Genomic DNA, 25,222 nt, shown 5'->3' on the forward strand with positions numbered 1-25,222 from the left:
ATTATACCCGCCGCCCCTGGACCCTTCTGCAAGTTCCTCGATTTGTTTTCATTCGTTGCACGCCTGGATTCTATCGAGTATTTTGACTTTCTATTATCCCAGAAAGGGGCAACGCAAGGTGATAGTCACCAGAGGCACCTTGAAACTGCCATCTATGCCGGTAATCTGACAGCCTAGATTTTCACCGCTAGTTAGTTTCTCCCAAGCACTTTATTAATTATTCTCTTGCATCAATCGCTTTGCATTCACAGACTGCAGGTTGCAGCGTACATGTTCCTGCCTCAGGCGAGACCCTAGTCACGGCTCAAGTTTCCGAAGGATAGACGGGTCACAGGACGAGGTCATGGTTGATTGATATAGTCCAACTCACAATATCTGGATGATAACCAGCAACAAGGATGGACAAACGTGTTATAGATTCCCGGGGACTTTCAATTCTATAGTTATATCTTCACTCACTGTATCCCCACTTGATCCCAGGCGATTGTCTGCCCACCGCAGATATCCCCTTGCAGATTCCGTCCCCGGCTTCCTTGAGTCGGCTCCGGGGTACTCCGTAGATAGATCGGGACGCCCACAACCCGAGCACGCACAACAGCCTAAAAGGAAGTCCTCGTTGCAGTTTGAATCCTTTTCCTTGTTCACGTTTGGAAGGTATCTGCAATTGAACAAGAGCCGTATGATTAAATCAGGTCTCGAACACTGACGAACCACGAGCCACAAAGGTTTGAAACTCTATCAGGACGGAAGGACCTCGGCTCACTTTGACTGCAACCTTCTGGCACTCCATACCACCGCCTACTACGTACATTTATAGTTAGATCAGCAAATTCGCAGTCATCATTTGCTGGTACAAGTCAACAATCCTTCACAATGACTAGGTCCAGCGACGAAACGGTACCCAAGGAACTATGGCGACACTCGAGCCCTTGCAGTACCCAGATTTACGACTTCATTCAATCCGCCAATGCCAAGCATGGCCTGTCCATGTCCACTTACAATGATCTCTGGCAGTGGAGTGTCTCTGAGCCCGCCAAGTTCTGGGAGGATGTATGGAAATATACTTCCATCAAGGCCCATAAGTCATATGACTGTGTAAGTATACTAATACGCTCTTTCAAAGCGCAACACAAAGGCTGCTGTTGGTGCTTGTCTCCTTTGATATATGATGGCTAATTATCCTTACAGGTCCTGAGCACGGACTCACTACTTTTCCCTCGTCCCAACTTTTTCGAGGGGAGTAGGCTTAACTTTGCTGAGAACCTCCTGTATCCATCTTCGTCTCCTGATGAGAACGCGGTTGCGATAATCGCTGCCACGGAAGCGGATCGGGAATTTGTGACCTGGAAGGAACTGCGCGACCGCGTACGCAAATGTGCCAACTCTCTGAAACAGTCGGGCCTGCAGGAAGGAGACCGGGTGGCAGGGTTTCTTGGTAATCATACCAACACTGTTGTGGCGATGCTGGCAACGGCATCAATTGGCGCCTTCTGGACAGGCGTCTCGCCTGATACTGGCGTACATGCGGTGCTAGAACGTCTCAAGCAAATAGAACCGAAGATCTTGTTCGCCGACAATGCATCTCTATACAACGGGAAGGTGCACGGGACCGATGCTAAATTGCGTGAACTCGTGCCGGGGCTGCCGAACCTGGAGTATCTCGTCATATTCGAGACAATCCAGTCCTACAAACTAGACCCTCAATTCTTGGTACCACTACGTGGCAAGGTTCTTACCTACAAATCATTTCTTTCTACGGCCAGCAACCCTTCTGCCCCTTTGGAATTTGCAAGTCTGGGACCCGAACACCCTGTCTACATCTTGTATTCCTCGGGAACTACAGGGGCACCAAAGCCGATTGTCCATGGTGCGCTGGGAACGCTGCTGCAACATAAAAAGGAACATGTGCTTCACTGTGATATTCGTCCCGGAGATCGCTTGTTCTACTTCACGACGACTACTTGGATGATGTGGCATTGGCTTGTTTCCGGTCTTGCCAGTGGCGCTACCATTGTGCTCTATGATGGTTCCCCTTTTCGGCCATTCGACCCGGAAGGTGGGAAGGGTGAAATGGCAATGCCACGCCTGATTGACGAATTGCAAATCACGCACTTCGGAACTTCTGCCAAATACCTTTCCATGTTAGAGCAGGCTTCCCTACATCCAACCAGTCACCCTCACCGTCCAGTAAGCTTGAAAACACTGAAAGCTATTTTTAGTACGGGCTCTCCATTGGCGCCGTCTACATTCGAGTACGTTTACTCGTCTATCAAGGCAGATCTCATGTTGGGTTCGATCACCGGCGGGACCGATATCTTGTCGCTATTTTGCGGCAGTTGTCCCATCCTACCTGTCTACAAGGGAGAGATCCAGTGCCGCTGCTTGGGAATGGCTGTTTCAGTCTACGATTACGCTGGCAATGACGTTTCTACTTCCGGTGAGGCCGGCGATCTGGTGTGTACGAAGCCATTTCCTGCGCAGCCTGTCATGTTCTGGCCTCCCGGTCCGACAGGAGCAGAGAAATACCGCAAGAGTTACTTTGACGTCTTCGGGCCGACAATCTGGCACCACGGTGATTTCGTGCGTCTGGAACCCCACACTGGAGGTGTAGTGATGCTGGGTCGCAGTGACGGAGTTCTGAAGCCAGCCGGTGTTCGGTTCGGTAGCGCAGAGATATACAATGTTCTATTGAAACATTTTGCAGATGAGGTGGAAGATTCTCTATGTATCGGGCGTCGGCGGGATGGAATTGACACCGATGAAACAGTCGTTCTTTTCGTGAAGCTGGAATCGTCTGGTGACGCTCCAACGACCATGCCGCCCGACCTCGCAACTCGCATCCAAGCGACCATTCGCAAGGAGCTCAGCCCTCGTCATGTCCCGGGAATTGTGGATGTCTGTCCCGAGATTCCGGTGACATCCAACGGCAAGAAAGTTGAAAGCGCTGTGAAGCAGATCCTGTGCGGTCTCAATATCAAGATTGGTGCCAGTGTGGCCAATGCCTCGTGCCTTGACTGGTATCGCGCTTGGGCTGCGGCGCACCCATAGTTTCGTAGTAAGATCTCCCTCAATAGATGGTCTGGGAAAAGCTTAGAGTGAAGCAGTATGCAAGGTTAAGATTGTTTGTTCACGGCCTATAGAACTAGATAATGAATTATTTCTTCTTCCAGTGGCGAGGGTCAATGGTGTCTCTGCTTTGTCCGCATTACTCAATTAGCGATTCTAGATCTCCCATTACTAACCAGGTGCAAGTTGGAAATCCAGTTTTACCGATGACTCAGGCTCTGTAGGAAGGTAATACAAAAAGAACGTAGCGTGTAATTACAAGACAAACAATCCCAATTGGAAAGCAATTCGTCAATCCAAACACATCATATCCTGCTTGTTCTAATAGACAAGTCTGACGTCGTGCGCCGTGCCTGTGGTGATTAGATAAGCGATCTGAGTCCAAATCCTTGCGGGCGCCGGCCGTGACGACGACATCTCCGGAAACGCCGCAGCTTTCACGCCGTCCGGGAAAGAGAGCAATTTTGAATTGAGTACTCTCGGCCCATTTCATCCATTCATATCTGTCAATATGCGCCGTTCTGTACTACGGGCCGTTGAGTCCGCAAAGCCTCTTGCCCGCGTGCCTCGTTCCGCATCGAGAGGCTTTGCTACTGTCAATGAGAATGGTTCTAAGGTAAGTTCTTCCAATGCAGGGAATGTCACTTGATGGTTCTGGTCGGACTTGGGATTAATTCTAACTACTTTGTTTTTCACTGTGTAGGACCCTGCCGAGCTTGATCAGATCACCACTTTGCCCAACGGTATCCGCGTCGCTACGGAATCCCTGCCTGGGCCCTTCTCTGGTGTCGGAGTTTACGTCGATGCCGGATCTCGCTATGAAGACGAAAGTCTGCGGGGTGTGAGCCACATCATGGATCGTCTGGCTTTCAAGTCGACCAAGTCGCACACCAGTGATCAAATGCTTGAGGTTCTGGAGAGCCTTGGAGGAAATATCCAGTGCGCTTCCTCTCGTGAATCCTTGATGTACCAGTCTGCTAGTTTCAACTCCGCTGTCCCGACGACTCTGGGACTGTTGGCTGAGACTATCCGGGATCCTCTTATCACAGAAGAAGAAGTGCTTCAGCAGTTGGCTACAGCTGAGTATGAAATTGGAGAGATCTGGTCCAAGCCTGAGCTCATCTTGCCCGAGCTGGTACATACCGCGGCCTACAAGGACAACACATTGGGAAACCCTCTGCTTTGCCCGCACGAGAGGCTGGGCGAGATCAACAAAGCGGTGGTTGATAAGTACCGTGAAACCTTTTTCAACCCAGAGCGCATGGTTGTCGCTTTTGCTGGTGTGCCGCACGCTGAGGCCGTCAAGCTTACAGAGCAGTACTTCGGTGATATGAAGACACACAAGAAGACAGACGGCCCTGTTCTCTCGGGCACGGGCATCGAGACTACTTTGTCTGAATCGCAGTCCGCCGCTGAGGAGGGCCAGGTGCCCACCATTCCCCAGTTCACTCCGTCGTCCACCACAACTACCACCGCAGCCTCCCCCAAGTCGGGATTCCTTTCCAAGCTTCCCTTTTTGAAGAACCTCTCCAACTCCGGCTCTCAGAGTTCCTCCACGTCGCCGCTTGACCCATCATTGGTGCAGTCGTCGACGTTAGATATCAACCGTCCTTCCCACTACACCGGTGGTTTCCTCTCTCTTCCTCCCATTCCTCCCCCTGCAAACCCCATGCTGCCTCGGCTGAGCCATATCCACCTTGCCTTCGAGGCCCTTCCGATCTCGAACCCTGATATCTATGCCCTGGCAACCCTCCAAACACTCCTTGGAGGTGGCGGTTCATTCTCTGCCGGTGGTCCCGGTAAGGGAATGTACTCGCGTCTCTACACCAACGTGCTGAACCAGCACGGATGGGTCGAAAGCTGTATCGCGTTCAACCACAGTTACACGGATAGCGGAATCTTCGGTATCTCCGCATCTTGCAGCCCGACACGGACCACCGAGATGTTGGAGGTCATGTGCCGCGAGTTCCAGGCTCTCACTCTCGACACGGGCTACCAAGCCCTGCAGCCGCAGGAGGTTAACCGTGCGAAGAACCAGCTTCGCTCTTCGCTCCTCATGAACCTAGAGTCGCGTATGGTGGAATTGGAGGACCTCGGACGTCAGGTCCAGGTGCACGGCCGCAAGGTTGGTGTCAAGGAAATGTGCGCGCACATTGAGTCTCTGACTGTGGAGGACCTGCGCCGGGTTGCTCGGGAAGTCTTTGGTGGTCTTGTCGAGAACAAGGGCCGTGGCACTGGCAGGCCCACTGTTGTTTTGCAGGAAGGCGAGCTGGAGGGTTACAGGCTCCGTCCTTTCCCCTGGGAGGAGATCCAAGAACGGATTGCCCGGTGGAAGCTGGGAAGGAGGTAATTTGCCGTGCAGTTAAAGCCCCGACATCGCAGCGTCTACCTGTGCTGTTCACGGGGTATAGAGGGATGTAACACTTCCATTTTCTTCACTCCATGTAATTAGAGATAGCCATATACAATCATGTACAATATATATGCCCGAACATTTCCTTTTCCCTGGAACAATTGAACGTATAAATTTGGGGCGGCGTCGCGTGGATGCATCGGCTGCAGTAGAAGCTCCTTACCGTATTGAGTTCGTTTCCGCCCGGGAAAAAAGTTGGATCCGGAAGGTCGAACCCGCCGTCCTCCATCAATCTCCGTCCGTCCTCAACACTTTCATTCCATCACCTCGACCCTCGCCCGTACTTCCTGCGACTCATTCTACTATCAATACACCTTTTTAATTCACTTACAACCACCGTCATAATGGTCAAGCTTACCGAAGTCGAGGATGAGCACTTCTCCCAGGAGAAGCCCATGCCCAGCAAGCACAATGTCCTTCTGACCTCGGACGACGAAGAGGAAGACGACTACACTGACACCGGTTAGTATCCTGATAACCCATAACTCAAGGCACAATTCAACCGAGCGCTTGTTTTGCTTGAACAATTGCACTTTTACCTTCACCTTCATCCACCGCGCAACAACATCCGGAGGCATTATCAATCACGCCGAATCTGATCCATCTGTCCATCCGTCCATCGGCGCAGCCGTTCAAAACACATGGCCTTCCTTTTCTAACATGCCATACGTACAGAATCCGAAATCTCCGTCGAGTCCGACCTCGAGGTCGATGGTGAGACCTTCTATGACCGTCTCTACGCCCTGAAAGACATGATTCCTCCTTCCACACGCCGCTCGGTCACCAGCACCGTCAACTCCGTCACCTCTTTCACAAAGTCCAGCATCCAGTTCAGCGGTAAGGCGCTGTGGATCATCAGCACCAGTGCCTTCCTCCTCGGTGTCCCGTGGGCTCTGGCGTACGCCGAAGAGGAGCAGTACATCCAGATGGAGCGCGAGCAGGGCATGATCAAGGGCGCCAACGAGGTACGTTAAAGCCATTCTCTTTTTCCATTTTCACTTTCGCCGGGCTATCCACTTGTCGCTTGGCTATCACTATTATTGTTATTGCCATATCGCCTTGTCCCGAGGCAGTTGGCGATGACGTGAAAACTCTTTTCCGTTCTTATTACGTGCCAAGAACGGAGATACAGACGTCATTTGGATCCCCCGTCCTTTTTTCGATATCTTGAGAAATATCCGAACAGCAGCTAATTACATTGTTCTCTATCATCAGATGCTTACGCCCGGTGCCCCCGGTGAAGAGAAGCCCGCTCAACCCTCCTTGTAAATGAATACCGCTGCCAAAGATGAAGATCGCAACAGGTGGGAATAGTTGATTTGCCATGGCCTGTCGAACCGCCACTACCCTAATATCGAGCCTGTCCGAAACCCCTGTTGTCGTTAGGCTTTTGGTTTCTCACTGAATTCGGGCGGTCTTCCGGGAGCGCAGCGTCAACGTTCAGGCGGTGACGTTCATCGATGAGGTCACATGCACATCTAGTCGATTTTTCTGTTCCAACACAACAAGAAAACGAGTCAGACAACTTTGATTTAGCGATGCATGATCCGGATTACTTTGGGATAAAAGCAGGTGTGTACTATCGAGGATATGGAATAATCGTGAAACAATCAACTCATTGAACTGAGTTGGCGCGAGGAAGATATAAAAGGGATGGTATGGTTTCCACATGGACCTGAAGGAAAATCTTGCCCACTTGTTACTGTTCGGAATCTCTGGCCTTTTAACTTGACGCTTTTTCTCCTCTCTCAACCTTTGATTCCAGAACTTCTGGCTTGGGCGATGTGTGTATTTCTATACTGGTTTATTTTCCCCCTGGTTACAATGTTCGTTTCGTTTTATGTCTATTTCCACCATTTTTGGAAGTCATGTTTCTAGATAATGAAATGTGAATGATCTTGAGATATATTCAGGAAGAAAGCTAGATGAGCCGCGTACATTTTGTCCCTGCGCTAGGAGAAGACCGAAGATGAATAACAGAAATAGGGTATCATAGCATAAAGGAAATGTACAAACAAGCCCCTGAAACGAGACAACAACAAGATGTTTATGAACAGAAGAATAGTGTAAAGGCGCGCATTCGAAGAAAGTGGTGATCCTGACCAGGGGAAGAAATACACCGTCTTAGACCGAGTACATAAGACTGTCCAGACAAACCACCCATGAATGGATCAAATATGTGTAATCGAAAGCATCTCATCAACAGCGAAGCAGAGGCAGCTTGCAGTACTCACTACCCAAGAGTCTATGTAATAAATGACATGGTCAGCAAATGCTCTCAACTATCGCGTCAATCTTAAATGATGACGATGATGATGATGAATATCAAAAACATACCGTAGTTTCTCTCGCAGTTCGTAAATTAATGTGAAAATCTCGCCACAGTTTCTTGACTTCGCCATTCGCTATCATTGATTCAACTGCTTTCACGGCGTACTTGGTTTTCTTCTTCGTGCTCCAGTGGCTGCGCTCCACGACTCTCGTCTCGGATAGATATCCCTGGTGTTCGAGGTAGCCGGTCACCCATTCGTTGAGGTGGAAGCGCCAGTGGGTTAGGGTGTGGGCTAGGGTTGCTTTGTTTTTGCAGTGGCTAGTTGTGGTGGGGAGGATGGTGTTAGCATGTATGGGATGGGATCTGTGGAAATCGGTGGAGTGAAAGGGGGAGGGGATGGGATGCTTACCGGCCGAGGAAGAATCGGGTGTTTTCGTCTGGTAGGATGTGGCCGTCTCGGTCTCTTTCTTCGTGGTTATCATCTTCGTGTTCGTCTTCTTCTTTGTCGTCGTCGCTGTCATCGTCGGTAAGCGGTTCAAGCGTTTTCAGTGAATAGGCTTTCCCGTATAGTTTGATGTCGAATGAGGCTGGATGACCTGAGCGGTTGCAAGCATCGCATGGGTGGTTCTCTATTGTTGGGAATGTTGTGATCTCAATCTGAGGTCGGGCTAATAGAGCTCTCCGGAATTTGGCGTTCCAAACAGATGAGACGAGCTGTGATCCGGTACGGCCCTTGACTTCGTCTTCGAGTTTGCTGAAGGCAACTTCGTAGACCGGATCGGAGCGAGGGAATGCCGGGTTGAGTTGATTATGCACCATCCACTCTACTGCGTCTTGGAAGTAGTCCTTGAGTTGTTTGTAGGCATGTCGCGAGAATTCGATGGGGATGTCCTCTAGGCCCGTGGGAGCCCCTAGAGTATCATCATCGTCTTCTAGCACAAAGTCGTCTTCATAACGGTCTAGATCATCGTTGCTTGCGATCGCAGATTCAACGTCACTTTCTTCTAGTCGGGTACGGAACTGAGGCTTCCGTTTAGGGCTCTCTTCATGGGTTTCGGGTTCGTCCTCTTGTTCACTTCCGTTGTCACCGTCACCATCGCTGTCGCCGTCGCCCGACTCCGACTGCACAAGATCACTCTTAGATTCCTCGGTATCAGATGCTGTCTTTCCTGCCCTCCGACGACGTAGAGCTTCCAGGTGTTGCTGTCTTTGGGCCCGTGCTGAGTTGGCAAGTCGACCTCGAGTGCGGGTTTCTTTTACCACTGTAGACAGACCTGTCAGAGCGACAAGAACTGGAGAGGGTCTCATATGTTGGTTATGTGGGATTACCTGAGTCCTGCAACGCCTGAAGATCTTCTTCTATGTCTAATTCGTCCTGTTCAAGCCCGCGACGCGGCGTCTGGGGGACGTCGGGGCTTGCGTTGCGCGTCCTGCGCTTTTTGGGAGAGATGACCAATTCTTCTTCCGAGTCATTATCGTCGGCCGCGATAGCAGGCTGGGGGGCCACACCACGCCTCAGCTTTCGACGAGACGCAGGAACCACCTCATCTGCATCGCTTTCCGAATCAGCGGCGGGTTTCTGCGGGGTCGCGGAGGGAGATTCAGAACTGGATACGTCCGTCCTCTTGCGCTTCAATGATCCTCTTTGTGGGTTTTTGCGCGTGCTGCGCACGATCTCTATATCGCTGTCGCTGTCGCTAACTGGTTCTGCTTTGGGTTCGGGGGTACGTTGGGGCGGAGACTTGGCTATCGACATCCCACTAAGTCAGTATCGATTATCGTGCAGTGAATATGATAAGAACTCACCGTCTTTTTGAGAGCGACCTCTCCGAAGGAATGGCATGGAAGGATGCGCATAGCGCAAGTTTGCGCGACGATCATCCTCTTTGTCGGAGTCCTCTTTCTTCGTCGGCGGGGAGCTCAGCGGAGCGAAAGCCAGCCGCGTCTGCTTTTTCTTGCCGTATGTGCGGGGCATCGGGGGGTGGCGCAGGGATCGGCTATTTATGGTAGTAAAGGTTGCTGAGTATAGTCCGAGTAGAGAATGGACGTTTCGCGCTGATTGTAGAAATAGTGACCAAGTCGAAGGACTGAATAGAGACTGTCATAGGGATCTGATGTCTTCACTGAGCGCGCAAGAGTCGCGTCTCGGTGTCACGAGAGCACGTGATGGCTAATAGCTACCCAAAATGGTCAGTCACAGTTGGTATACTCTGAGTGTCACTTCTAAGAACAAATCAACATTCCTTCAACTAGTTTTCAATGAGCTTTTGGACAAGCTTTGAACTTGATTGAAGTCGTCAAGGAGATGGCTTGATTTCTCATTACTGGAAGTTTATTTTGCTCTCATTAAATCCATGTGGTTTGCCAACGCTATGGTGGACCTTCCACTGAGGTGTAGGCGACCTATGCATGGTCTAGCATAAGCCAAGACAACTTGAAGCTGTCGGGCTCCTCTCCCCCCTATGTGGGACATGATAGAGTCATGTTTATCCTCTGGCATGGGTTGCGGTTTCCTGAATAGAATTGGCATACCCAGAATGTGACTTGGCTTACTGCATCACGAGCACCGCTCAGGAAGCTCCATAGTATATAGTAGTCTCATCACATTGATTGACTCAGACTTCTTCCACAGCATTTTAGCAGGCAGTTTCTTGCATAAATCTGCATATCAATCACTCACTCTATTCCTTTCTCATGTATTGTCAACAGCACCTTTTTGCACTTTTCTATGCAGTATTGGGAGCTATCTCCAATATTACCCAAGATGGCCCTCTGCCGACCCCATACCGAGCAGTAGGTGATGACCACCAAGTTTCATGCTCGGACTCCTTGTTTGATGCTTCGAGGTTTGTCGCAATATCCCCAACAAAGGGTCCAGAGGACCCGGGATGTGCAGTATCCTTGACGTGTCCTGGGGTTTGGGAGACCATGAAAAGGGACCACAGAGAGAACGGGAACACGGTTGGCGGTTCACATCCTCCAAATGCAGTTGAACCGACTTTCAAGCTCACCTTGGCGATAACAAATGTTGAAGACCGATCAACAGGTATGCATCACTGCGAAAGTGTTTTAGAGCAGCTCGTTCTCGAAAATAGTGTGGATGACCTGCAACATTCGATAGCCTCTGTCCGGTCGTCGGCTCCCCTTCAGCAAAAAGCTGCCTCTCAGGAACACAGAACGAGGAGATGGCCACGTCAAGAGATGCCAACGAATAAGACTGACACGAGTAGAGTCAAGGAGGCACCTCCATCAAACCCCCTGACGCAAGGCTACCATGGGATCCTGAAATATATCATCTCGAAAATGGAGAATGGTAAGAGCCGCCGCAAGAGGACGGATGCCTCATCCGATATCTCTCCTAACATTGGTGTGAGGCAATACTATGTTCAGAGGGACCTATACAGCCTTGGTGGACCGACTTGCGAGGATACCATATGTGAGGGAAGCGATTGGAGGACGCTATGCATTTCGGATCAAATCCCAGACAATAAAAGGGATCAATGCATCATGTGTTATCCCCGAAAGCATATGACGCTTATACATGGCTATTGTCAAGAACAGAAGTATAGGGAGCTGGACATATTCTACAAGACATGCGCTCTGCTGGGTGCATCGATCCTCGCGGCTACGCTCTTATACTTGCTGCGTGAAATCTATAGGAGACTTCGGATGCGATACCAATGTCTCCAGGACATTTGTCACCGCAGTCAGCTCTCAGGAAGTACTACTACGAAGACCGGATTTTCGTCTATGCATCCTATTGGCGCATTGGCGTCTTTGTTCCCTGGAGTTCCTAAAGCGTGGAATTACCCACGACGTCTATACAATGGGGCCGTCGACGGGGCCAATACCCCTACAGGCAATGATACGGTGATCCGGCAAAAGTTCCGGCGGTTTGGGCCATTCATGAAAGATCACCGCAGGAGAGTACAGGACATCTTCGATCTCGAAGATTACCAGAATGAGCCAGAGCTGGGCACTAGAGTTCCGGTGCTACCACGAGCTCGCAATGCAAGCATACGAAGACATGCTGTAAGGTCGAACTCTCGCACGAATTCTCATTCGAACGAGGACGCCAGTTCGGATTCCAAAGTGGCAGAGGACAAAGTTTCCCGACGGACGACTTCTCAGCAGAGCTATTTCAACTGAAGTTCGTGGCCGAGTATACGGTCTCAAAATTATGACTGTTATCAAGAGAATGTATGTCCTAGTCACTATGAAGTATGATAGTATGAATAAATTGCAGTGTATAGAAATGTGCTGCACAATGGTGGTTGTTCTGGCCCTGCGCAAAAATGGCACCTGCTTCTCAAAGCTAAAGGGCGGCCACAACTAGGACGAGACCAAGTAGCGCAGGAATGCTAGCCTCCCCGTCAAAAGTCCTTCATATGAGCTATTGATAGTTGCGCTAAGACCAATTCAATTTGTTCGTATCCGGGGTCATTCGCATTGTCGCGTATCATCCACTGAGCAGCCCGGCAACTCTGGCATGTGTCTCTGTCACGAATCGTTGGAATAGGAGGATGGATCTAGAAAGCCATGAACTAAAAGCAAGAAGAAGAAAAAGAGCCTGATAGGAATACGAGAGCTGGCTTCGGATGGATCATCGGGCGAGATTAATTTCAGGGGGATCAAGGCCTTGTCTCGTGACCCCAGCCCGTCGCCATCGGATTGCCCAACCTGTTCTTCCCTCCGTCTGCTCCATCCTCTCCTCCACTCCTCCCCGCCTCCCCCAATTCTCCCTTGGCCTCCATGTGAATCATCCAGGAGCTTAGACGCTGGTCCTATCATAACCCCTGTTTCATTCCATTGGTGGACCCTCTTTAGCCCTCCTACCAACCTTCGCGTTGCTGATTCGTGGAAACACCTGTGGATATCTACCGCGCCTGGCTCAGAATTTCCTCGAATCTCGACCCCGGATTTCTCCACATTACGACTACCCCAACAATGGCCTGTTCTGGGGGAGTCTGGGGATGGCACTTTGAGCTTTCCCCGTGAGGCCCACCCCGGATACCCCACCACCGACAAAATCCTGGAGACGAATGGTCGAATGCCGTGCCCTACACACTGTCTGATCCTGGATGCTAGGACCTCTGATAGCCCAGCTCCCCAAGAATGCCTCCGCGTTAGCGTCCACACGAGTCCTGGAACTGGTGTTATAGCGCCCTATGGCTTAATATAGCGCTTGCCACCTGGCTGCTGGCACGCGGCATGGTAGCTTATCTAGCGGCATGACCGGCGCGCCTCTACCAGGTCGGATATATATACCTAGTGCCGCAGGACGCAGTCCTTTCTCACCTTCTTTTTCTGTACACAAACCACTGCAGCCCCTTATTCTTCTTGGGCAGTCTCGACTAGCTGGGGCAGCTGTAAGGACTGCTGACCACCCACCTAGGAATCACTTCTATTTGCTATCAAGGCGTATTCAGGTCGCTTACGGCCTTCACTGCCACGATGTTTGATTACGATCTTGAAGTCAATCCTTTCCAATCAAAACGAGCCTATAACTGGTACTCATGCTTCGCTGGTGTGTGTGGAAAGAGTCACTATACTAACATCCGTTAGGTTCATCTCCCTCGTCGCAGCAGCATGCATGGTCTTATACGGTTACGATGCGTCCGTTTATAATTCCGTACAAGGCTCGGACAATTGGGTGGCCTACTTCAATGACCCTGACGAGAACATGATTGGAGGTGTCAACACGGCCTACACCGTGGGTGCAATTGTTGGCGGCTTCTTCATGGGCGGTCCCATTGCCGACTTTCTGGGTCGCAAGATCGGAATGGCCATTGGATGCATCTTGGTCATCGCTGCTACATTCATGCAGTGCTTTGCGCCTCGAGGCAACATTGCATGCTTCCTTGCCGGACGATGCATCATCGGTATTGGCCAGGGTATCGCACTGAGTAAGTTTTCCATCGGTGTTCTTAGCAGAGATGACAGAGTTCTTACTGACGCTGTCTTGTTCAGCTGCGGGTCCCATCTATATCGGTGAACTAGCACCTCCGGAGATTCGTGGAAAGATCATGACCTTCTGGCAAATGTTTTACTCGGTTGGCTCCTTCATCTGCTTCTGGGTGAACTACGCGTGCACCAAGCACTCCACACACTTGGGCGAGTGGGATTGGAGAATGGTTGTCATCTTCCAACTCTTGGTTCCTGTGATCATTCTCTTCATCTTGCCTACCATTCCCGGTTCGCCACGATGGTAAGCGCTATTGTGAACCCACATGCGTGAAGTACCCCTATTGACATCCGCACAGGTATATCCAACGCGGTAACAACGTCGAAAAGGCCCGCAGAGCGCTGCGCAGAGTTCGAGCAACCGAGGACGAGGTTGAAGATGAGTTGCTCAGAATCCGCGAGGCCATCGAGTACGAAAAGGAAGCTATCTCTGGCACTTACGCCGCGCTGTGGAAGGACAAGTCCCTCCGCAAGCGCATGTACTTGGCTCTTGTCATCAACGCCGGACAGCAAGTCAGTGGACAGGGTACCTTGAACACGTACTCCACGAAAATTTACGAGAAGGTTTTCAAGAGCGCTAACCAAATCGCGCTTATCAACGCACTCAATGCCACCTTTGGTATTATCTTCACTCTGAACGCCATCTGGATCATCGATCGATTCGGACGCAAGTTCCTCCTGATCGTTGGTGGCATTGGTATGGGCATTTGCATGATCATCGTCGCAGCCGTTGAAACAGAAACACCCTCACCAGGTGGGGCGAAGACAGAATCAGTCGGCATATCGATTGTGTTCTTACTTTTCTTATTCATCTTCTTCTGTGAGTTCCTCTGAATTCATCTATTAAACCCATGCTAATCATCTTAACAGACAAACCCTCCTGGGGCGCTACCATCTGGATTTGGACATCCGAGGTCTTCTCTATGAACGTCCGCGCCCAAGCCGTGGGTATGGCAACTCAGACCCAAAACGTGGCCAACGCCATCGTGCAGCAGTTCTTCCCAACCTTCCTTAACAACTGCGGCTTCTACGCCTTCTACATGTTCGCGGGCATCTGCTTCCTCCTCGCTCTATTTGTGTTCTTCTTCGTCCCCGAGACCAAGCAGGTGCCGCTGGAGGAGATTGATGCCCTTTTCGGCGGAGCCAACCACGTCACACAGGGTGAAGACCTCTTCTCTAACGAGAAGCAAATGCGCGTGACGCACCAGGATACGGGGATGGAGAAGCCCAGTGCTGTTACGGTCGAGGATGCACGACGTTAATTGATTGAAGTACTGTGTGATTTACGATAATGATGTAAGCCATGTGGCATTGGCGGACTATGTGAGCAATTCAACCTAGGTTCAATCTTATATACCCTTACCCTTCTTCACCTATACCGTACACACCAATCACATCTACAAGAAAGTAGTATATACGCGTAAGGAAATAACCAAACAGCTCACCTCCTATAAACCGTCCTCGTAACCAATCCCCCACCCTCAACACCACCACTGCCTTCCCCAACCACATTCTCCCTCACCACACACTCCCACTCCACAACCGACACCCCCTCCATCCGAAACACATACTCATACTTCGGATCCCTCTCCTTCTCCCGATCCATGGGTCTCGCCCCCGCCCCAGCCCGAACCACATAATTCGACTCATTCCCCCTCCCCTTTTCACTACTACTAGTAGTAGTATCTTCCTCAACGCCAGAAGCTGGGGCAGGAGGCATAATCCGCTCCGCCAACCCCACAAACACCCCATGCGAGAACTTCCCCGCATGAAACGGGTCAACATCCACGTTCCAGATGAGGATCTGGCCGTTCTTCTTGCTCCAGGTTCCTTCGGTGAGGCGGTAGATGTAGCGTTTCTTCATCATCTCAATATTGCTGTCATTATCATTGGTATTGGTGTGATGCAGCACTTCCTCGTATACATATTCCTTCTCGTACCAGATACTGGATGTGCGACGGGGATGGAAGGTAGCTGTTCCAGTGACATGCGAGATCTGGGATGAGCGGGTTGGTGTGGGGAGCGATGACGGTGAAGGTAGGATGTGAGTGACTGTGCGAGTATAGATCCATTGTCCGTGGAGGGCGCGGAATATGGCCATTCCCATGCCGAGATTGTAGTTTGTTGGGCTGGGGGTGATGGTTTGGTGGAGGGATTTGAGGGTATTGGTGCTTTCGCGCGCGATGAGGGTGGAGAGGCGGTCTGTTGGTGGGGTGGGGGTTAGGTAGGGGGTCGGGATGTAGCGGGAGGGGAGGACGGGGCCGTGGTTTATTGTGTCGTTGTGAGTGTGGTTGATTTTGTTGTAGGGATTGGATGTGGATGTGGTGGATGGGATAGGAGCTCGAGGGATGTTGAGCTCGCGGGCTAGGGTTTCCATTAGGCCTACGTAGTCGCCCATTGGGAATTGGCTGCGGGGGAGGGTTGTAGTGCGGAGGGTGCGGAGGAGGTCGCGTTCGTTGGTCTTTTGGGTGAGTTCTTCGTTGGTGAAGTAGGGCCCTGTGAAGGAGAGGTCTTTGGCCCATGTGTTTGCGAGACTGCGGGCTTGCATTTCCATTGCGCCCCAGTAGGGGCCGCGATAGAAGCCGACGAAGCCGAGGTCGGGGATCTCGGCGTGCGAGGTGCCTTTGCCGTCTAGGATGAGGGGGATGAAGGGGTCGGTGGTGGAGTATTCGAGCGTGGAGAGGACGGGCGAGGGGAGGAAGCTGAGGGATGAGAAGGGGGTGTAGCCGGTGGCTGTTATTATGGCGGTGATGTCGGATATGGTTTCTTGGGTGCCGTTGGGTAGGGTGATGGTGAGGGTTGATGGGCTGTTGATGTTGGATACTCGGCCGATGGTGGGTTTGATGAAGCCGGAGCGCACGTATTCGGCGTAGTCGTCTCCTATGCCGATCCATGATGGCTGCGGGTCTTCGCTCTCGCTGCTGGGGATTCCGAAGCTGCCGATTTTTGCATACTCATTACCGAGGAGGGAGCGGAAGTATGCATTTGTCTTGTGTATGCGGTCTGTGGAGAGCGGTCCGAGTCCGTACTCGACTTCGCCGGGAGGGCGTCGAGCAAGATCGTAGAAGACGAGATCAAGGGGAAGGAATTGCATGTTTTGCGTCTTGGTATTATCCTGAAAGCCATCATGGGGAAGGTGAGTAGGTATTGTCCAGAAGGGCCTCGAGGAGATGTGATGGACTTCGTAGTCTCGCCCGGATTGGATCACCGGGGGTTTGTAGTCCATTGTAGATAGATGAAGCGCCACTGTCGAAGCAGCTTCCACTCCCGACATACTGCCCCCAATAACGACCAGCTTCCCACCCGAGGACCCAGTTCTCTCCAACAGCCGCTGCACTTCGTCTATAGTCTGTACTTCAGAGCTGTGAACAACCCTGTCAGCGACCCCAGCCAGACCAGGTATATCCGGGAAGTGAGCTTTGGCAAAGTATCCAGACGTGACGACCAGATAGTCGAACTCTTCCGATTCCACCTCAGGTCCGTTGCATTCAATGCCATTTGCATCTATGCTGTAAGCCATTAGCCATCAGCATCATCTGAACGGTAAGTAAAAGAAGACACACCTTCTCGAAGTCCACTGCACCGTCCACCTAGCCCTCAAACCATCGGTCTCTCGAACCGTCCTCACAACCTCCTTCCCCAGCCTCAAAACCCCCTTGGGAATATACAAATTTGCATATTTCTCCAAATACTGCCCTACCTGTCTTGCCTGCGGGAACATCGACAGCTCCCTCTCCCCGATAACAGACTCCCACGCCAGATCCGAGAAAGCCACCGTGAACCGACTCAGGTTCGTCCGAATCCACGGGTTGAGCCGTCGCTCAGCGCCATGGTCAATCGCTGTGGGCCAGAGACCACCAATTCGGCTGTTTTTCTCAAAGACGCTGGGAATGAAGGTGCCCTCGGGGAAGCTGTGTAGGAGGGTTTTGGCTGTTACTAGTCCCGAGGGGCCGGCGCCTGTAGTGGGATGTTAGTCGATGGCTTTCGTTTGGTGGCGGGGTGTACAACTTGCCGATGATGGCGACTTTCTTGGGTTGGACCATTATATATACAGCTGGTTGTCTTGGTCCAAGGCTTGGTGGTGAAATGAAGGAAAGATGATGGTGTGGAGTTGTTGTTGAACTGGGCGGTTAGATGTTCCCTTTCTTTCTTTCCCCTCAGCTGCTTAGCTACTAGTTTACCCCTCATCTTATCACCGCGCGGCTGGGGAATGAACCCCTGTTCGCTATTGCTAGCGTTGGGGGATGCAGGGGCATGGAGGCGCAACTGTAATTGTTGGTACTGTTTATTAATATATTTTATCGTGTGGCAGTGGAAAGGTTGTGGGTTGGTTTGTCGGGGATATATATATATATATATGTTCTTGTAACATTGTGATGCTTATAGATGTGCATACTAGCATGGGACCTTAATGTATGCTCGTGCAGTAGTGGACGGACGCATCATCAAATTAGTGGCAAATTAAGTGCCACAAGCCTTCCTGTATGTTAATCCCAGCCACCTGACAAGGAAACCAACCAAAACTATTATAACATTCTAGCAACACACGAAAGGATACCTCTAAGATAAGCACTCCATCACCCCAAGCACCATGCTATACAGACAAACCCGAGCAAAAATCAGATAGAAACAACCGATCAATCAACCACCCATTAAACTGTAGATCCACCAAAAAAAGGGCACCCTCCCTCGAGCAGAACTGCTGAAGCAAAAGAATAGAATTCAATCATCCTCATCATCATCATAGCAAAGGAGTCAAGCGAGAAAAACAAAAAGTGAAACGGCCCGAGCCGCGGATCGAACGCGGGACCTCTCGCAGATATGCTTGGGTTTGTATCCCTAAGCGAGAATCATACCACTAGACCACCCGGGCGTTGCTTGTTGAAACACGTTTTCTTATTTTGCTTTACAAGAGGAAGCAAAACGCACACTTACTATGTCCAAGTGTGTCGCCTCTAGCGCCGACACCTGCATGCATGGCTGCGTCGTCGAGTGGATCAACCGTTATGCCAAGCACAAGCCCTCAAGCCGAGTGAACAACTATTTCCATATGTACCGGTCGGACAGAGTGCTGAGACAGTCGACTGAACAGGTCTTCACAAACTAGATCCCTTGAAGCTGATTCCCAGAGTATTCATTCAAGCATGTGAGAAGATGCGGGAGGTGAGTGCGCAAGGAAGCGTCGGTGTTCGATGGTATTCCCCACAGAAGGAGTTGCAGGAAGAGGAGGAGGTACGTAAGGATGGCGCGTCTCAGTAGGACAGTCGCTCAAGCCATGCAGAGATCTGCAACTCTCTGCTATGTTTGTCGGGAAAACAAGCATCGGTGAACAGCTGCTCCGTGACCAGAGCATCGACATTCCTCTCAGTCAAGGGGATCTTGTACCGGTTCTTTTGCCTGAGGAGGTCTCGCTCAGCACGTGCAGACGGCGACAGTTTCTGGAGGGTACTGCGAAGACGTCGCATGCCTCGACCTGGAAAATGTGGGATTCGGGGCGGTCCGAAAGGCGTATCGACTTTCCACGGATCCTCAGAAACGATGGAACGGGCGTTTTTCTTTCGCTGCAAGGACCGAAACTTGTTGGACATGGTAAGATTTCAAAGCCGCCAAAGGGTGATAGTATTGTTGGTGCCATCAAATGACGGGTGGTGCGTGAGTGTGCGAGGAGGGGCAGGAATGGGGAAGGGGAGAGAGGCTGTGGCGTAAAGAGGGAATATATAGTTTGCAGCCCTACTTAGGACTACTATGAAGGCCCACGGGAAAGGGTCACCGGGGCAGACGTGGATAGCGCGGCACCGCAGTGCGGGGGCACCCGTGGAGTGCACTAACTTGCACTAGTCTGAGCCTGTCTGAACGTGAATGAGGGCTGCCTTTTTTGCGCTTTTCTTTTTGCCTTGCCTCGACAATAGTCCTGCACGGGATTTACCAGAGACTCCGGGAGAGCGCCACTGCAATGATCCACAACTCCTCAGGCAGATTGAAAATCAGCCCAAATGAAATCTCACACTATTGTTATACTCCACCCAGTTCCTTTGCAAAAGACACCGCCAAAAGAAAGAGAAAGCCAAAAAGTTAGTCCGAGCAACGTCATAAGAAAACTTGGCTAGTTTTCACCCGACCAAGTGTTATCCCACCCAAAGTGGAGGGTGGATCTGCCACTTGTAGATCTTCTCCCACATCGCGCCCTAAAACCCAAGCACATCCACAGAGCCAAGGGTTAGTCTGCATTGCCTTTCATCTTGGCCATAGAGGCAGTGCGAACAACCCTACTACGTGTATGAGCTCCGCCCCCAAAGAAGAAAAGTAGTGCCTATCTGTGAAAATGTGCCGTACCTACACTAGCTGCTTCACTTTTTTTTTGTTTTCATGTATTATGCCATGCACATAATATTCCGCTGTCATTGATTGCCTCACAGATTGCCGTTGATGAATACTACTACTACCCTCTCTCCCCTCCCTTTTACCCCTAGATACTATCTACTACTCCGCACCAGAAAATCCTTCAGGATTCATGCATGTCTTGGGGCTTGGCAAAAAGCGAGTCTGCTTGAACTACATTCGCCTCCAAATGCTTGTGTAGTTGGAACAGGCGCCCCCTTCCAAGAAAGCGGGGGAATGGGAAGAGGCTCGCGTCCACTAGTGAGCAGAAGCGAAGCGAAAGCTTCGATGCGATTCCGCGGAGTATCTATTCCCCTTCTCTTGTCAGGAGAAAGTTAGTTCTTGCTATGATGTGGATGACATCTCAACAGGCTGAAAAACATAAAAAGCAAATACAAACATTCTTCAACTGTAATCATTTTCACCATCACACCAATCGCCTCGTCATGCCAAACTACTACTTACTCTCTGCACCACCACCACATTCCAGTAACCCCCGACACCCAGAACAGAATCACTCAATGTGGTAAAATGGAATGCGCCTAGAAGCACCAAAGAAGCCGAACCTCCAGTTGCGTGCGGGGTAAGAACCTAACATCGGTAGCCGCATCTAGACATCCGACTATTACACGCATCCACCCAGTTTAGGAAAAAGCCGAGAAATGGCCATACATAAAGTACACATCCTATCGATCTTTGGTGGAGATGTCGGATATGCGGCACATTTTTGGACTAAATCGTCGGAATCGCCATTACCACTACCGCATTCTCTTTTCTATAGCAAATGCTGTTAAGTAATGTTGGTCAAGTGATTGTGAGGGATTAGGATTCTAGATGGTGCGCTAGATACAAAGTCGAGACTTGGGATCGTCGCGCTGAAAGTCTTTCTATCATGAGAGTCGGCCGCGAGAGAGGGGAGGTAAGCAAAAAGTACGACAGTGTTGCTTGGCTCGTGCTTGGCTGGTCTGGGCTTCAAGTGTCATCGTGGATAGGAGCTGTGGGTGTAGTAAGCAGGTGGACTGTCATGGGGAAGTAGGTTAAACTTTATTAGGACGACCGTATAGGCGGGGAGGAGACAGAGTTTGGCGTCGCATTGTTGTCTTTCATGGCTTTGGTCAAGAGACCCTCATGTTATTAGACAGGAATGTGGGTTGGAATGCTATTGTGGGCTCAGTTGATAACCTCAGCGCGTGATCTTTTGGTAAGATTATTGACAAGTTTTGTGAACAATAATAGACTCTTCTAGATTCTATCTGACATTGCAGACTTGCAGACAATCCTCCCATAATACATTGCCAGACAAATCTAAATGGGATTATTTTAAAGACGAAGTCCGCGCTCAAAACATAACCATAACCGTTAACTCGCATTGGACCAGCCCGCCTACCTGAAACGATGACCTGAAGTGCCCAGAATAAGAACTAAAAGCAAAAACCAACGGCACCGGGCCAAACCGTTCATTACTAGTTCATGATATCAAAATTCCGCACGCCAATTGATCCCCGTACCTTACAAAGGAGACATCATGAGTGACTGTGAAAAAGGTGGAAAGAGAGAGCCGGCCACCATGACCCCTAGGAGATAAGCAAGTCTTTAACGCTCATCCCGATCTTCCTTTGTGGGTCCTGGGTGTGGGGATTTTCATGCCGGGTAGTGGAATTGGTGGGCACATCGTGGACCGAGCCGACAGATCCCCGGCAGTCCCGGTTCAGCATTAGTAGGGCAGCGGAGGCTTCGTGATCCACATCGGCAGAAGACGCTATGGAATACCTAGGCTGGATCACTGGGGAGGTGCTGGAAGAAGACATAGCCCAGGAGCCACGCTCAGAACGCGACGGATTGTCGGATGGGTGGGTTGGGCCCAGTGCCGGGCTTGGTGTGATGGACGAAAAATTGGGTGCATTCCCGGTAGGACCACCACTTCGGGGAGAAAACGCCGGGGAGATTGCATCCGTGGCAGCATCGGTGGGAGGTAGTTCCGGAGACACGGAAGCCGATGAAAGGCCCGACTCTTCTGCCAGAGCCTCCGGAGACGTTGGTGAAGGAGGGGCAGGAGGCATTCGCGGCGAGGCAATTGTGTGTCGATTACCGGCAGTTTTCAGATCGAGTATACATTGTTCCAGGTAATTGACGTAATCAATACTTGCCTAGGTCATCGGGTACGGTTAGCGACCGGCTTAAGGACAGGGGTCGTCGAAGACTGAGGTTGAGACGAACCTGTAAAATGGCGAGTTTGTGCATGTCCTGTCCTTTGCACGCTGGGATCATGTCTTTCAGGGTTCCAAATTCTTCATTCATTTTAGACCTCCGCCTCCGTTCGATCAAACTGTGAGCTGTCTTCCTAGCAATCTTTCGGCCCGCTGCACTAGTTGCGCTGGGTTGTTTCTTCTTGGAATTGGTCGAGGCACCATTATTTGCTGGCGTTTTGCCATTCTCTTTTGTGGATGCTTTGCTGGCTGCTGCGGTCGGCTTTGGCGGACTTTGCGTCTTGGGCTTCATCTGAATGATTTTGCGAGTGCGTGTGGGGGGTGGTGGAAGGTTAAAGTCTTCGAGAGGTCTCTTGACACCAGTCTGACGCGGGGAATTTGCCATGATACCCAGTGCAGGATTCGGCGATGCTGGAGACGCTGGAAAGAAAGCGGATGGATCCGACTTGGATGGCCTTCTGCTAGCAGCTTGCATCTTGGATGGACTAATGGCAGCTGGAGGCAATGCGAATGGATCTGAAGCGTCCACCGATGCATTGTCCTTGACTATGAACTCCCCCGACATGGCAGGGGTTGGTGGTAGACGAGAGCGTGACATGGCCTTTGTGGAAGTGAAACGCTCAAAGTCAACCCGATGATTACTCCTCCATTAGACGTGCTAATAGGGTGGGATGGTCAAGTCAAAAAAGTAAGATTGGACCAATGGTGGAGCAAAGTTGGATAACAACCCGTTGAGTGTCGTACAATCGTAAGCCGTCAAAGATGAAGAAGATAGGGGAAGTGGGATAGGATAGGACAAGAGAGGAAGAGAGGAGAGGCAAAGGGAAGAGGCAGTTGGACGGGCAAGAAGCAGAAATGGTTATTGAATCTAGGAAAAAGCAATATGACCAGAAGTGAACAGCTGGTGCTGGAGAGTTGGGGCTCCTGCACAAAGGAAGACGCACGGATAAACGCCCTGCCAAAGTGTTGGTACCTGGGTTAAGTTTATATGAAAGGATAGGGAGGGGAGAGGCGACACAACGAGGCAATAGTAGACCGGAGGTAATAGGTCGGGGGGGGGGGGGGGGAAGTGGGATTGCGATAAGAAACAGGTACTTCTACGGTGTATTGACTAAAAGTAGTGGTTACTTTTTCCCAAATTCTAATCGGGATGATCGACGAGGGAGAGGGGGGGGATTGGCGTTGAATTCTGGATTTTCGGGAAGCTTGCTCATTACCTATCTAGTAGTAGTTGCTGCTTGCTGCAGCCAGCATGCGCATACACCTCTTTCACTACCACCTTAGTAGAGTTGAGACCCGAGTACTAGGAATACTAGCAGTATAACCGTGGATGGGCCTGGGACTGGCCATCCCGAAGCGGAGGACCATTCCAAGTGTCGCGTGCTTAAAGAAGCCCACGCGGTAGATTGCTGGCCCGTCATTGGCCCAACAGCACCGCCGGATGGGGGGCACGAGACCGGTTGCCTGGGGCCAAACCGCCGACGCTTTTGGGGCTCGTGCTTCGGTCCAGAGTTCTTATGGGTTGTACGAAGCTGCCGGCTCATGTCCCTTACTTTTCGAGTCTTCTCTTCCCCTACTACCAGGTACCTAACTCAAGGTACTCCGTGGACTACTCACCTTGTGGTCTATCTAGTCTAATTGCATACTACTACTATGCGCCCCCCTTCTTCATGAATTCGGAAATCCCCACAAGCCACGGGTGCCGGAGTGATACCTCCTAGGTACTACTAGATACCAAGCTGCTCCCAATTCCGACCTGCACTTGCCAATTTACTAAAGATGGGGTTCAGATCCCCTACTCCTTTGAGCCCGACTACAATCTAGATAAAATTGCGGAATGGACCACGCTCACGCACACGACACGCTAATTGGTGCCGTTAAAGAGCGCAGAGGCTTGCGTCGCCACCGGGCTGACCCCGGATCCTTTTTCGATTGATACCAGTCTCATAACTTCCCGAAATGTCTCTCAATCTTCAAGCAATGCTCGGGTTCCTCAATGTGACAGAACCCAGGCAGGTGAAGCGAGGGGAAGTGAGCAAAGGGAAATACCATTCACACCATGAATCCTCATCGACTTCACTCACTATCGTCAGGAATCGAAGGTGTCCATAAAGTGGATCTGTCTAACATCCCAGACCCGCAAAGCCTGAGAATACGTCTCGGGACTCAAATGGTCATGATCTCACCTCGGCCGCTTGTCGAAGCCTGGCGACATTCTCGTCCAGAGGGGGCATTGGAGCACGTGCAAGCCGTCCTCCCAACCAGTGGACCCTCCTGCCACACGGGGTCGCATGTGCATGTCGGCCTCTCTCTGGTCCTTTCCCCTTTGGTATTCGGACAGACCGGTCCTCTCTGCTGCCTGGGAACTCTCCGCATCATACTCGTTATGCTCAGCTAGGCCAAGCGCCCGAGACACGCCCCAGTTGCTCCATTGTTACCAACCTTGCCGTCTACTCCATTGGCCGCCATGCCAGCTCATTAACCATCGTTATCATCCTCGCATCCCTTTAATTACCTCTTGCAGATTCTCAAATCCCAATAGCGGGGCAGAACTACCACACGGAAGCACATGCCCCGCAATGCACCTGTAGTAGTTTCTGCATGGACTATCGCTTGTCATGGTAAGCCAATGCTCTCTGTTGCTATTCGATTGGCTCTGGCCAATCGTATCTATCGGACAATGCGATGCTCTCCGTGCCGCATATTTCTCCCCCGACTTATGTGCTGCTTCGTAATTGAAATGGGATGATCCGAAGCGGTTTAGTACGATTAGACGGCCGCTTGGTGCAACAGCTGAGGTAACACCCCACTACGCGGTTGTTTCTTGGCTAGCTACTGGTATACGTGGAGATACTTGATCACACGTGGAGTGAATAGTTAACTCTGGAATAGCCTGGTGCGTACTGGCTGGTACCAGACAGG

At 51.0% G+C, this 25,222-nt stretch overlaps 11 protein-coding genes and 1 non-coding gene across 12 annotated transcripts; 7 read left to right on the top strand and 5 right to left on the bottom strand.

Moving 5' to 3' along the window:
* The first annotated feature begins 824 nt into the window (after positions 1-824).
* On the top strand, positions 825-3,112 carry BO79DRAFT_200183 (acetoacetate--CoA ligase family protein). The gene is made up of 2 exons (XM_025681473.1): positions 825-1,095; positions 1,189-3,112. The coding sequence occupies exons 1-2, from the start codon at positions 874-876 to the stop codon at positions 3,046-3,048; spliced, it is 2,082 nt and encodes a 693-aa protein (XP_025536844.1). The 5' UTR covers positions 825-873; the 3' UTR covers positions 3,049-3,112.
* A 394-nt stretch (positions 3,113-3,506) lies between these two features.
* Positions 3,507-5,539, top strand: BO79DRAFT_239563 (mitochondrial-processing protease subunit alpha). Its single transcript, XM_025684928.1, has 2 exons — positions 3,507-3,682; positions 3,770-5,539. The coding sequence occupies exons 1-2, from the start codon at positions 3,578-3,580 to the stop codon at positions 5,414-5,416; spliced, it is 1,752 nt and encodes a 583-aa protein (XP_025536845.1). The 5' UTR covers positions 3,507-3,577; the 3' UTR covers positions 5,417-5,539.
* A 284-nt stretch (positions 5,540-5,823) lies between these two features.
* Positions 5,824-6,748, top strand: BO79DRAFT_154633 (mitochondrial import receptor subunit TOM22; the record flags this gene model as incomplete). Its single annotated transcript, XM_025678759.1, has 3 exons — positions 5,824-5,941; positions 6,155-6,444; positions 6,695-6,748. The coding sequence occupies 3 exons, from the start codon at positions 5,824-5,826 to the stop codon at positions 6,746-6,748; spliced, it is 462 nt and encodes a 153-aa protein (XP_025536846.1).
* A 221-nt stretch (positions 6,749-6,969) lies between these two features.
* BO79DRAFT_40427 (uncharacterized protein) lies at positions 6,970-7,389 on the top strand. Its single transcript, XM_025689201.1, has one exon. It carries the CDS (start codon positions 7,133-7,135, stop codon positions 7,355-7,357), a length of 225 nt encoding a protein of 74 aa, XP_025536847.1. The 5' UTR covers positions 6,970-7,132; the 3' UTR covers positions 7,358-7,389.
* Positions 7,390-7,804: 415 nt separating this feature from the next.
* Positions 7,805-9,726, bottom strand: BO79DRAFT_239565 (uncharacterized protein; the record flags this gene model as incomplete). Its single annotated transcript, XM_025684929.1, has 4 exons — positions 7,805-8,114; positions 8,161-9,043; positions 9,081-9,497; positions 9,558-9,726. 4 exons carry the CDS (start codon positions 9,724-9,726, stop codon positions 7,805-7,807), a joined length of 1,779 nt encoding a protein of 592 aa, XP_025536848.1.
* A 719-nt stretch (positions 9,727-10,445) lies between these two features.
* Positions 10,446-11,900, top strand: BO79DRAFT_154596 (uncharacterized protein; the record flags this gene model as incomplete). The annotated part of the gene is made up of 1 exon (XM_025678755.1): positions 10,446-11,900. One exon carries the CDS (start codon positions 10,446-10,448, stop codon positions 11,898-11,900), a length of 1,455 nt encoding a protein of 484 aa, XP_025536849.1.
* A 1,180-nt stretch (positions 11,901-13,080) lies between these two features.
* BO79DRAFT_247242 (putative MFS sugar transporter) lies at positions 13,081-15,076 on the top strand. Its single transcript, XM_025685631.1, has 5 exons — positions 13,081-13,261; positions 13,317-13,657; positions 13,722-13,959; positions 14,015-14,535; positions 14,586-15,076. Exons 1-5 carry the CDS (start codon positions 13,206-13,208, stop codon positions 14,975-14,977), a joined length of 1,548 nt encoding a protein of 515 aa, XP_025536850.1. The 5' UTR covers positions 13,081-13,205; the 3' UTR covers positions 14,978-15,076.
* Positions 15,067-17,812, bottom strand: BO79DRAFT_40439 (uncharacterized protein). Its single transcript, XM_025689202.1, has 3 exons — positions 17,728-17,812; positions 17,279-17,672; positions 15,067-17,224 (listed from the first exon to the last, which is right to left on the bottom strand). Exons 1-3 carry the CDS (start codon positions 17,756-17,758, stop codon positions 15,157-15,159), a joined length of 2,493 nt encoding a protein of 830 aa, XP_025536851.1. The 5' UTR covers positions 17,759-17,812; the 3' UTR covers positions 15,067-15,156.
* A 685-nt stretch (positions 17,813-18,497) lies between these two features.
* BO79DRAFT_t185 lies at positions 18,498-18,588 on the bottom strand. Its single transcript has one exon. It is a non-coding gene; the product is annotated as a tRNA-Pro (tRNA).
* A 379-nt stretch (positions 18,589-18,967) lies between these two features.
* BO79DRAFT_154614 (uncharacterized protein) lies at positions 18,968-19,303 on the bottom strand (the record flags this gene model as incomplete). The annotated part of the gene is made up of 1 exon (XM_025678756.1): positions 18,968-19,303. The coding sequence occupies one exon, from the start codon at positions 19,301-19,303 to the stop codon at positions 18,968-18,970; it is 336 nt and encodes a 111-aa protein (XP_025536852.1).
* Positions 19,304-21,365: 2,062 nt separating this feature from the next.
* BO79DRAFT_200200 (HLH transcription factor) lies at positions 21,366-23,337 on the bottom strand. The gene is made up of 2 exons (XM_025681474.1): positions 22,311-23,337; positions 21,366-22,240 (listed from the first exon to the last, which is right to left on the bottom strand). Exons 1-2 carry the CDS (start codon positions 22,896-22,898, stop codon positions 21,668-21,670), a joined length of 1,161 nt encoding a protein of 386 aa, XP_025536853.1. The 5' UTR covers positions 22,899-23,337; the 3' UTR covers positions 21,366-21,667.
* Positions 23,338-24,190: 853 nt separating this feature from the next.
* On the top strand, positions 24,191-24,784 carry BO79DRAFT_40462 (uncharacterized protein). The gene has a single exon (XM_025689203.1). The coding sequence runs from the start codon at positions 24,360-24,362 to the stop codon at positions 24,696-24,698; it is 339 nt and encodes a 112-aa protein (XP_025536854.1). The 5' UTR covers positions 24,191-24,359; the 3' UTR covers positions 24,699-24,784.
* The last annotated feature ends 438 nt before the right edge of the window (positions 24,785-25,222 follow it).

This window comes from Aspergillus costaricaensis (genome assembly GCF_003184835.1).
Source record: "Aspergillus costaricaensis CBS 115574 unplaced genomic scaffold BO79scaffold_28, whole genome shotgun sequence".
NCBI classification, from domain to species: domain Eukaryota; kingdom Fungi; phylum Ascomycota; class Eurotiomycetes; order Eurotiales; family Aspergillaceae; genus Aspergillus; species Aspergillus costaricensis.